We start from the raw sequence: 13293 nt of genomic DNA, 5'->3' as shown, positions 1-13293 counted from the left end.
TGGCCGCGTGGTTTCCGAGTTGGTCGTTTATCATTCGTTCACCTTTACCAGGACCATCTAACTGTCTAGTCGTGTATTTGAAAAACAATTGTGCTTTGGAATCACGCACTGCACATGTTTTCAACATGGACTTATAATAAAGCCAATATTATTTATAGTATTCGACTTGTTGAAAATTTAACGATGTTAAACACGGATTCGTATTACTAACTTTAAACATGAACATTATAGTTTTATTTTCCGGACCAAGAATATTGTTAAACACCGAAACGTCAACGCTTCAGACATAGGTTTTGTGTTTCAACGATGGTTTACGTTTCATTTTTATTCGCTACATATACCTAGGTAGAAGAAATTCATTCCGTTGTATAATTCAATAATAATTGTTCGACAGTAACAACGCAGACATGAACAAAACCACTGCCGAGAATATTTTTATCATATTACTTTGATAACTAAAATTATATTGTATTGACCGTACGCATGTTTCGATAAAAAAAATTGTTCCACATAACTACATTAAAGTATAATTTTTAAAAAATTAATTCCATAATTAACACTTATTGAAACCGTATTGATCAACATAATGTCTCGTGCTATAATTAGTTTTAATTAGATATTTAATAATGTTACATTTTTGATTTGAAGTATTTTGTTAAACTTGTATGCTGTGGTAATTAATAAATATTCTTAATGATTAGTCATTATATTTAACAGTAATCAATCATACAAAAAGTAGGACACTCAGTTTTTAATTAAAAAAAACATTTTTCGTAACTCTAATTATATTTTTTTGAAATAAGTAAATCAATGTTTTTAATTTTAACAAATTATAATTTCATTTTAAATAATATTTTGTATTAAGTAAATTTGGCAAATTTTGTTTTTAAAATATGCGATCGAAACAGTTGTTTATAATAACCCTAATAACATTTCAGGATAAAATTAAAAAACATACAGTTAGCATATGCTTATAGAAAGGTAAAATTCAAAAAACCGCAAATTGTATAGATTATTTCTATTTTCCTATTTCTTTTTTTTCTATAAAATTCTAAGATGCAGAAAAAAATTTTCGTCAGAGGCGTGCCCAGGATCAAAATGTAGGACAGGCCCAGTTAAAATTATTTTAATTTATATATGTAGGTACACACTGTTTACTTGTTTTTCGAAAACTTTTCATAACATTTTTAAATTTAATTAGAAAAAAATATCATAAAATACAACACAATTCCTTCTGTTTGACTTGTCAATAATATTTAAAGATATTAAGAAGTCAAAGATAATGATGTATAAAAAAAAAATAACAACCATCTGAAAACAGGGTAGGCCCAGGCCAAACAGGCCTACCCTCTGTGTACGCTAGTGATTTTCGCGACTGTTGTGAAATAAACGAAAATTGTTGAAGGTCAATGCGATTCATGTGCTTGATGGTGTGCATAATCGGAACGATAAGGTCGGTAAGGGTTCCGGGTAAATGGGGGGTTTGTTTGCCATGATTGCGTTTTCGCGACCAAACGAGTGCAACGCGTACTGAAGTGTAAAAAACACACGACGAAATTCAATGAACTAATGATGCAACGGAGAACGCGGACGTTTCATGCGCCGCGCGTACGTCGAGTGTACTACCGACTTGAGCTCCTATTCAAGAATGCATTATAATTGCCTATACAAGCCGCCGCGGCGCGCCGTTTAGACTTTCATCGTTCAACTAGCTATGACTTAATAATTATTAGGTATAATTAATTTACATAAATCAACTGTTGTTCTTTTTTCTTCTTCAAATATGTTGTTGTATTTACAAAAAATAAAACCTTACAGTTAAACTTATACGTATGAAAATTAAATAATTGAAAGTTACATAATAGGTTCAGCATTAATACTGATAAGTTTACAAGTACTACGAACTTTCGAGATAAATAATTTCTATACATCCTTAGGCTATGTTTTAAAATAAATGTATAAAATTCAGTAATAACAGGCGAACTGCCTTTTTTAAGTTTAAATAATTAATGTATGGTGGTAATGCTTTAAAATTAACATAAAGTAATTAATAGCTAAGCAAGAACTCATTCAGGTATTCTAAACAAATTTATACAATAAATATATCAGTAGATTTTTTACCAACTCTGTGTATTTCGGGTATAGTCTGGTAATAAAACTTCTGAGATCGTTTTTGTTCTGTATGTAAAGGTTTTATCTGAAAATTAAAGTTTTCCGAAGTTGTAAGTTGAGTAAAAATAGATAAATGATATTAATATTTTGTTTTATAATAATATATGTAATGTCAGAAATGTAAAATTATATTTTGCCTAAAACATTTTGAAATCTGTACATAATGATTATTAGTTATCAAATTTAGTAATGTTTGCCAACTAGCTTATACATTTAATAAGAATGAGTATTAGGAATAAATTAAAAATTTATTTATTTTGAGAGAGTTGTTGAAACTAGTATTCGGTTTTTAAAACAAAATCTATTTATTTTTTACTTTGGTAATCAGATAGTTACCGTTTATAGAAATCTGTCATAATTCAATTAGGCTTTATGATTTGATTTACTATTTTAATTTTAAATTCCTCTACAGGTTGTTTGAAAGAAAAATTAATATAGTTGAAAATTTGAATCTTCTATATTCATTGAAGCCTAAATCGACAGAAGTGTTTAATTATACAGTTGATATATTTTAATATTTTTTTGTTTAAATAAAATGTTCATATTTTCGTTGATTCCAACTCCTAGTTAATGATATGCTCATGCTAACTCCTAGCTAACAACGTTTTGCACGTTTTTCATTTTCATTTTATGTGTTTTTTTTTTAGATCTTTTATATGTTTGTACAGTTTATTTTTTTCAAATTGTTGGTTTGTTTTTTTCGATTTACTAAATGTCGAGTTTTTAAAAACGCAATATGGATCGTTTTAACTATGTTTTTTGTTAGCAATGATTTACCTCTCCTGGGAAAAAAGTGTTTATCTTTTCTGGTTTCATGACCGACATCCGTATGGCAATATAAACGCACGCCGAACCTGAGATCACGATGAGCCCGATGCCATAGAAAAGCAACATTGTATGATCTTCTCCGCTATCGGGATCTACGGTCATGGCATTTAACTGGTAACCCCATATTACAATAAGAAGCAGCAATGATACTGGTAGACAAACGTCAGAGAGAACATTGAATGATATTTGTTCCTACAAACAAAAATGAATTATAATAAAATATTTTTTTTGAAGAATTCATTTCTACCAAAGTATATATCACATTTTGATACTTCATCATAAAAAATCCTCGTGTATTAAATATTTATAAAATCAACATAATAATAATACATACACACACACACATATATATATATATATATTGTGCTCGTATATATTAACGATGGTTTTTTCTAATGGGAATTATTTAATATTCATATTGTTGCATTATTTAAATTTAAATTTAATGCATATTATCGATTAGTGGGAAATACCACGATACTAATTGTTCATTAGTTATTACTCTATTACGTAAAGTCATTTAACGCACGAGAGCTACACACTCGTATGTTCGTAATCCATCGTATTATGATAGTTTATAATATAAGAGTGATAAAAAATGTGATTATTATATTTTTTGTAATTTTTCAGCAAAATATTGTCCCCGAGAAATACAGGTCAACCACTGCCACAAAAATAGTTTCCTGTTACTTTCTAAAATGGTTTAGTGTATTCAATTTGAACCAAATCAAAAGTATATTATGTTGATAGTAATAATTTTATTGTTTTATATTTACTGATAACAGATACGGCTAAAGTTCAATTGGTATTAACAAAACACTATTGTAACTTTGTTTATACCACATGCATCGTAATGTATAATATTTATGTATCACATAAACAATTGTTTTTATTCCTATCAATGTCCCGTATATATCGGAATAATTTATAATTAGTCTTAGGACAGAGTAATTAATTTTGTTGGTAAATTATAATTTTAAATAATATTTATGTCATTTTATTCATGATTACATTCTGAAATAAATTTTTATATTCGCACATGATGTTTGTTTAAATAATACAATTAATAACGATAAAAATTACAGAACCATAAATCTATTACAATGATAGTATTGTTTTTATTTAGGTAATATTTAGGCTGAGGTGGATTATGATAAAAGCTTGCCAAAGGTGCCTAAATAGCAATAGCTCGAACTTGGCAATCAAAACGGGAGTCAATACGTCAGTATTGGCAGTAAATGAAAATCAATACGATGTGAAAAAAAAAACAATATGTGAGTTAAATAAAAATATACGATTCATATGTATATTTTTTTTTGGTAAGACTATAGACATTTTTATCTATGCCAATTGTTCGTTATTCGTTCATATTACAATTGCCAACAGTCATTGGCTTTAACAGTTAATTTCAAATATTAAATGCTTGTAAAAAATATTGCTGGGTTCTTGCGCATAAAATCTATTATTACAATCATATTATTCAATTTTGTAGCAGTCATTATAATAGTCATATTAGAAAACATGACACTAAAATCATTTTCTTAATCATAGTTTTTTAAATATATTATTACATTTTTATTATTATAATCAAAGCTTACACAGTTATTCAATATTTTTAAGGCAATAGTATACAAAATATATTTTGGTAATTGAGTCAATAAAAAAAAAAAAATAAAAACATTTTCATGATTCTGGTTAATCGAACAAAAAATAATTTGAACTCAAAATACTTTAAATATGAAACATTTTCTTTTACAAATTAATTGATGATCAATGTATTTGTCAAGTTGAGTGTCTTGTATTTGGTAATTGAAAAGTTAAAATTTGAATAAGTTCGACTATTAGACCGAAATTTATATAAGTTTTTAAAAATGTTATAAAAATAAATGTTTAAAAAAGTGTCAGCACAGGAAGGTGGTTTGCTTACCGTTTAAATGATTTGTTTTATAAGAAGAATTGATATCTAGTTATTATCTAATTATTCAAAGTGGATAAAAAATATAATATATTGAACGATCAATGAGTTCAGAAAAATACTAAATTTATAATAAAAATTACTAATAGATTATTGTATAATAAAAATATATTGGCATCATTGTATAATAAATCATTGGTAAACTAAGAATATATGGAACTACATTATTCAAATATTTGTAAATTATATTTTTATTGATTTGAACTTAAAATAAATAATTATGTGCATTAACTGCAGTGCAGTATGATAAAATACTATTTATTGAATAAATGGTACGAATACTTTTTTATTTATTATTATTGTTATTTTCCATAACCTTATAAAACAATGTTTTAATTTAAATAATATGATTTCACATAATAATTTTCTGACATTTAAATCAAAACTCATCGGCTATTTTGAGTTAAAATTTGTACACTGACGTCTATTAATATAAATTTAAAGTAAATCTGTACAAAAATAAGTTAATTAAATAAATGTAAAAAATCAATTATACATCAGAAAATAATATAAAAAATAAAATAACTAAATTTTTAAATAAATTAAATGTATATGTATCTTACCATATTCGATTATTCTATAACACATTTATAATATCAATCAAAATTTAACATACAGTTATCTGAACTATAAATCATTTTAAGTAATAAATTATTCATCGATGTACTCGTATTGTGTACATTATATTTCATTTAAAAATTGATGTTTTGTATTTACCGAGTAACTACTAGCTTTTTATCTTACTAATACTAAACTAGCTTAATATTTTTTTCTCTAACGTGTTAAACGAATCAATAGTCAATACTAAAGTATAATACTGATGGTTAATTACTTAAAAATTACAAAGTGTGGTGAGCATTTACGAATAATTATACAAAACGTACATTTAAGTATCCACTTCATTCATAAAGAAAACTTCCCTTCATCTCAGGGAAATGTTTCAAGGTTTCATAATTTATGCTTTTGGTTTTATAAATGTATATTTTAGGATTTTAAGGATATAATAATAATATTTCAATTCAATTTTAAAACCATTTATTCTCACCAAATGTTTCAGTACTTATATAAATGTACTGAATTTCAATCACGACGCCTGGATGTATTAAAAAACACTTCACCACGCTATTCTTTCAAAGAATCGTTCAAACCGTATAATTTGGTTGGATTTTTTTCATATAAGATCAAGCATGATTATTTTCGACTGATAATTGTGTATCATAAACACAACTCATTTTTTCTGTATGTTATTGATCTACGTATGAACCATGCTATTGAAACTATTATGGTTATCGTTGAACCGACTGTTTTGATCGAATGACACGTCAATGTACTGCATTGTTACGAAAACAAAATATCGAAATCGTTACCCACATTTATACATAGTACGAGAAAAAAAAAAAACTAGAATTAATAAAATATTGTTATTTCCAACTTCACGAATTAACGATTTCAAACCGTACTATCTTTTTGAAAACTTTTGCACACCTACATAATTATCGTTATCGTCGCGAACACAACATCAATGCATTCACATGATATTAAAATACGATATAAAAACAAAAATCATCATGCAAATGCGGTGAACATTATTATTATAATTGTTAGGTATAAAATTTTTTTGTTGTCACGATCGTACAATGCTGTACTAAAACCACGCGATACAACGCAATAACATTAATAATAATATCACGTGACTACGCGATAGTGATCACGATAGCGTTCATCCAGAGCTCAAAACGAGAAAGGACGCAGTGGGACCTACTACCTCTCAAAGAACTTCGAAAAAGTCCATTTCAACATGTCTCCGTGAAGTTTATCGACTGTTCGGTAATTTCGCTCACATTTACAATGAGTTGGAAATCTGAAGAAAAAAAACGAATACGCATCTCGTCGAGCAGTCGACAGTATGATAGCTGACGGTTGGCCGACAAAAAGAGTTTTTTACAACCAATTCACATTTCGCGTTGTAATGCGCTAAAAGTTATCGATCCAAAGGCGGTTCCAAGTGATGGACCGCCCTAGGGGCACCTTCGAGCCCGCATTTCCGAGATGTTGTGTACCGTTAACACGAAAATCACAAACAAAAAGACGTATCATACATCGACAATTGTAGACACGTGCGAGCGTATAGTTGAGATCTGACGGTGAGTACCCGCTGTTTACAACACGCGAAGAATTCTACGATTTTATACTGTAAGACTTGTCGCGACGATCTCGTTCTGCAAAACGATCGTTTTATTGACGCGCGCAACGGATCGGATGTTCTGAATCGAACGGATCGCGTTTTCGGTGCTCGTAAAAACACGGACGACCGGGATTCGCGCGACCGCAGGGATGATCGTCGTATTCACCCCCTACCTCCGACCGCCGTCCACTCACGCAGCCAAGTGTCGTAAACGACGTGACGGAAGGGGGGGGGGGGGGGGGTACTCCTTTCGCCCAAAAATGACCTTCCTCTTTTTGCCCACGTCCTCTTTTCGACCAAAAATAATTGTACTCCTTTCGCCCATGGTTTCACGCTTTACATTTTGGAAACCACTGTCTCAAAATTAATAATTTTTAAAAAAATCATATAATAATCAAATAAAAAAATAGAAAAATATATAATTATTAATAATAATTTAATAAGTGTTAAAAATAAGCATTTAAAATAGTGTTATCGATGTAATAGTAAGTACTAATAAGTAATTTGATCATGTTACTACTTAAATATATAGTTTGTTTTGTTGTTGTAAAATAATACAAATATTCATATTAATTATGACTTTTAAGTCATTATAACGTTTATTAAAGTGTTTTGAACTATATATTTCGATAGAAGAGTCGGCACCTTTGTACACTTTTCTCGACTGACTATATTAATAACAATCAAAAACGTGGTTTTATCGAACATCAAATATGATTTTTTAAAAATTATTAATTTTGAGAAAGTGGTTTCCAAAATGTAAAACGTGAAACCATGGGCGAAAAGAGTACAATTATTTTTGGGCGAGAAGAGGAAATTGTTTTTTCATTTTTGGTCGAAAAGAGGACGTGGGCAAAAAGAGGAAGGTCAATTTTGGGCGAAAAGAGTTCCGGCGGCAGCGCGTGTAGTCATCCCCCGCAGGGGCCGCCCCCGTTCACCAGGTGATTCGTATACGCACTTTTTCGAGGTCGCTCAGGGCGGTGCGGTACTCGTACTCCAGCAGCTGCAACCGGTCGATGGCGAAGCGGTTAGGTTCGGCGGTCGAGTTGGGTTCGGTTCGGCTGGCCGCGGGTCTCATGTCTGCGCTGGACGGTCGCTCCGGGACTTCTGACTCGGTGGCGGACGGCACGCGGTCCGCGAGACTGTAACGTGCGCACGCGGCGGCGGCACCGCGTAACGCGCGCGTGTGCTGCGGACGTGCCGTGCGCGCGGCACCGTTATCATCACGTGGCGCGGAGCACGTCAGCAGCGCGAGCACGCGGAGCCCGCGTTCCGTCTAATCACAACAATATTTACAACGGCGTAGCACCGTCGGCGTCCCGTTCCCGTCGGACGACGCGTGACGACCGTTACGCGCGCAACGCACTGACTTACGGTTTCTCGGTCTGAAACGTTGGCGCCAAATATCGTTTTCTTCACGTGCGCCGTCGTTTGCACACTCGAGGCGAGATTCAGTGGCGGATACGGTGTTTTTCCTGATCTAGGAAACCTCCCCGGATCCGCCACTGGCGAGATTGTTTTCAGCGGCGCCGAATACGTGCTCGGCTGGTACGTGCGAAATCGAGGGGCGGCCATCGGGTCTATATGATTTCGAAACACCGGCGCTCAGTCTAACGGGCAACGTTAAGACTTGGATGAAGCCCGGACATTAGCCAGATAATACAGCATTTAATGTCGTCCGCGGGAATAAATCTCGCACGTGCAAAAACGTTACTTTTCAGTAAAGACAAAACAGTTTGTTTTTATCTATCCACCCTAACACGACACTAACCTATACACAAACGACAACACCTCCAACGTGCATGCCAATCATAATTTTATTCACATAGAGGTGGTATTTAGAAATTTTTCTAAATCGTCATACGCATAAGTAGATCAGCCCTACACAAGGGAGATTGTTTAATTTATATTTCATTAAACACGGAAGAAAGATAATACATAGGAGTTCAATTCTGTTGAAGATAATTTTTTTTCTGAATTTAATGATACCAAAACCTCAATTTGGTAATTTTTCACATAGGTGATTTATTCCCGCGGACGATTAATTTAGTCAAATGTTCACATTACCCGTAACACATACACTTGCCTAGTAGCCGCCTGCTTAATACGAACACGATATTGACCTTGGACATAAGCGGAAATACGAATAGGGACAAACGGCCGTTTGGACGTGGCCGTTTGAACGTGGCGACAAATAGACGTCAAAAAAAAAAAAAAAAATATATGTATATTTATAAGTTATAAAACCAATAATATTTTATGTTCATAATATAACTAATGGTATTGTATCATAATATCAAACCTTATCGAATTTTATCGTTTTGGCAATAGGTACCTTTTATATTAATATATATGACTTATTGGTTTTTACAAATTGTAATAATTATCACACTTTATCGAAACACGACAATACACATCTATAACCGTGTTAGTCGTGTACAAATTGTATTCAAGTGTACATGTAAGATGTCATTAATTTATTCAAATCGTGATGGTGAAATTTTTTTTAATGAATTTTTTTGACAATAAAATTTACATATTATAATAAATTTAAATAACTAATTTATTTTATTTACTGATTTATATATATATTTATTTTTAACATCCATTTGTTACCACGTTCAAACGGCCACGTCCAAACGGCTACGTCCATTTTTCCTAGATCAGCGGAAATAATATTTATGAGGATGTCTAGATAGCAGTGGGTGGGTGGCAAAAACTTGTGTTTGAGCAACCCAATAAGTAGTGGTTTGGCGCACGTACGTGAAGTTGGCCCCTCCACTTTGTCCACGTTTGGTTTCAAACTAATTCCAAATAATTGTAAATTAATTGTAAATAATTGTAAATGCAATTCTGGAATTTGTAAATCTCCAAGAAAGTCACAAAATCAAAATCAAAATGGGGGGGGCCAACTTCACGCAGCCCCCCTACTTTGTCCTATCGGTTTCAAACTAATTCCGAATAATTGTAAATTAATTGTAAATAATTGTAAATGCAATTTTGGAATTTGTAAATCCCCGGAAAGTCAGAAAATCAAAATCAAAATGGGGGGGGGGGGTCAACTTCACGTACGTGTTTGGCGCCACTGGTAATATTGTTTTACCGATCGAATGATTTGTTTCTGCCGCATCGTGGAGGTGAGAGAGAGGTTTTCCTCGACGGCGAACGGCAGATAGATCGCGTTCCGCTGCTGTTAAACCGCTTGTTTCAACGCGCGTGGATTTATATTTGATAGGCCAGCTCCACACGTTAGAGGTGAACACGTGTCGTAGTATTCGATTATATTTTACTTTTTGCACGATACGCCTAATTGGTCTTTGCTATAGCTCAGCTTAATACGATTACATACAAAATTTGAAATGTATGCGATTGCGGTGAAGCACAATCATTCAACCACATGGCCCTAACATAAAGTTAGAAGTAGAACTAAACCGACTAGTGGTTTTAGAACAAAATAGTACTGTTACCGGTTTTCCAATTTTCACCACTAACAATAATTGTATTTATTTATTATCAATTTATTTTGTCATTATTATTATTTTAACTATAAATTTTACTTCTACTATCTTTATATCAAATAATAAGAAATAATAATGCAATTACAACAATATTAGAGATACTGCAAGAAAAAATATAGGAGTGGCCCATGAATTAAATAAGGTGGATTTCTCGAGATTATTTGGTTTTTTACTATAGCTTATGAATTATTTACAAATTATAAACTTTTATTCATATAAACCTGATTCTGAGCAAATTTCATTTCTCGACTATTCTATACACATAAAATGTTTTTTCGCACTCAAATCTCAATTTTTAAAAAACCTATCGAAATGTTAATTCATTAAATCGGTATCTCGCTAGTAATATAACTATACATTTTGATTTACACCCATATAGTTGGTTTTTGAAGGTTTATTTTAAACAGCGTATTGATAATTTTTCAATATTTCCAGAGTTAAGCTTCTTTATTTCATACACGAGTAAAAATGTTTAAGTATTAATTATAATAATATTCGATCACATATGAATATCGATAAACTGTAAAAAATTGGACATTTTTAATAAGTTTATAGAATTTTTTTTCTTCAATTCAAACGCAAAATCTTAGATTATCAATTTATTCTTCATCGATTTGTTTACAGTTTAATTAGATTTTCGTTACCGTCGCAGAGGATACTAAAAGAGATGTTTCCTCAAAGTACTTTCATTTTGATTCATTATTAAAAACATTTTGATTTTAATTTAAACTCAAGCAATGTACGTCCGTTGTACGTATGTAAGTTATGTATGTTTGTATCACAAGTGCAGCCAATCGTAACCACAAAAATGTTTTGTGATACTGTTAAATCTGAACACAATGCACAACACATATTATACGGTTTGATTTATTAATTTTTCGCAGTATGATAATAAGGTGTTTATTTCATGAAAATAGCTTCACTCGAATTCCCTTTAACGTAGAGGTAGTAATATGTTGCGGATTAATTTTCAAATGATATTGTACATTAAATATAATTTTGTTCTTTTTCTTCGCCATTTCACCACTCTCGTTTTAAACTTTTACCATTCACAATTTTTCATCGTGTTTTGCACTGACACAACGCCTACAGATGGATCATATCTTTTTCCGTCTTACCTCATTTATTCTTCTTCTCTCCACGTTCATATTTGATATAATTATTAACATTTTCTCATTTTCTTCGCTGTAATATGTACATAGCATAAATTAATTTTTTTTCGCCTTCTCTGCGATTGGAGCTTCACTTAAAATTACTTTTTATACATTTATCCAATGCAGATTTTCATTTCTTCAGATAATTCTTCACGAACACACATTTACATCGACATAAATAAACGTCATCCCCTCCCTCGCTCATTCAGTCAGCAGCCAATCATTCTGCTCCATGCACCATTATTAAGTGGCATAAGAATCTTGATGTTTTTTTCACTATCTTACTTTGTGTTTCCAATTTTTTTTATATGTAAAAATATATTTTTGAATTCTATCAAATTTAATCGTTAAATGTGCAAAAAAAAAAAAATGATGAAAAAAATAAAATGTAATTTTAGTAAAAGTAAAAAAAGTTTTCGGATTCCACTTATAATATTAGATCTCTCTCGAAGTTTGTAAGTATCGTTCTCCTACATATTATTTTACACGTACACACCGATTAAAATTACATAAATACCTCATCATATAGTACAATATTAAAGTGGTAGTGTTGGTTTTCATGAACTTTGAATCAATAACACAATTATTTTGCTACTTGGATGTCATATATTGTACATGTATATACAGATATATATTATTATGTTCACTGTTTAGTCTTTGTCTAGCTAACACACTTGCCCAATCGCTTTCGATCAGTAGGTACAAACATTGATTATTTTAAAATAGTATTTGTAAAGTATTTGTACGACTTTAATCATATTTTATTATAAAACATTGTTTATGATATGTCAAAAATATAAAAAAAATTATTTTATAAACGATAATTTTTACAATTTCATATTATGAAACTCTCAAATACTCGTATATGTTGTATATTTTACATACAGGGTCATATTATTTACTATTAGACAGGAATATTTATGAACCATTTTTTTTTTCATTATTAAATTACAACTTTTATCTTATAAATTATAAATATAAGCAAAATATAATATTTAAAAAAAAAATAAATATAAAGTAATAATTTTTAAAATATCACATTTTTTATTTTGTAAAAAGGTAAGGTAATTTTAGGACCTTAAAATGTCTAAGTCAGGCCGTTTACAATCACTCTGTTTACACAACTCATATATTAACATGAATTAAAATTTAACACATTAAGTTATATTCTCTTGTAAAAATTGAAGAAGAATATAGCATTACTTGTATACGTTTAATAATAAAAGTTTTATACTAAAAATATTTTTTTTTGCAAATTCCACACACTCATCATAATTTTCTAAATTTTTATCTACCATTTTTAAAAATAATATATGTTTAAATATTGTTCAAATGTCAATACTTAAATGTGTATCAATTTTATTATATTATACATATTTAATATAAATATTACATTAGTTAGAACTTACAGCCAACTATTTACGATGGACATTTAAATTATCTTTTCCCTTTATTCAAAAT

General features: G+C 30.6%; 1 protein-coding gene across 1 annotated transcript; it reads right to left on the bottom strand.

Moving 5' to 3' along the window:
• Positions 1 to 1802: 1802 nt before the first annotated feature.
• Positions 1803 to 8305, bottom strand: LOC112692080. The gene is made up of 3 exons (XM_025566621.1): positions 8119 to 8305; positions 2950 to 3192; positions 1803 to 2197 (listed from the first exon to the last, which is right to left on the bottom strand). Exons 1-3 carry the CDS (start codon positions 8236 to 8238, stop codon positions 2090 to 2092), a joined length of 471 nt encoding a protein of 156 aa, XP_025422406.1. The 5' UTR covers positions 8239 to 8305; the 3' UTR covers positions 1803 to 2089.
• Positions 8306 to 13293: the final 4988 nt, after the last annotated feature.

The sequence above is a fragment of the Sipha flava genome, unplaced genomic scaffold, assembly GCF_003268045.1.
Source record: "Sipha flava isolate LNK unplaced genomic scaffold, YSA_version1 70_pilon_pilon, whole genome shotgun sequence".
In the NCBI taxonomy this organism is placed as follows: Eukaryota; Metazoa; Arthropoda; class Insecta; order Hemiptera; family Aphididae; genus Sipha; species Sipha flava.
This window is presented reverse-complemented; position numbering and strand designations above follow the sequence as displayed.

What these genes read in the sequence shown, in the direction of transcription:
- LOC112692080 (XM_025566621.1), bottom strand. Translation starts at nt 8,238, where the DNA reads ATGAGACCCGCGGCCAGCCGAACCGAACCCAACTCGACCGCCGAACCT. An exon ending in CCCTGAGCGACCTCGAAAAA is followed by an intron (nt 3,193 to 8,118) that starts GTGCGTATACGA and finishes TTTTGTTTGTAG; the next exon opens with GAACAAATATCATTCAATGT. An exon ending in ACACTTTTTTCCCAGGAGAG is followed by an intron (nt 2,198 to 2,949) that starts GTAAATCATTGC and finishes TTTAATTTTCAG; the next exon opens with ATAAAACCTTTACATACAGA.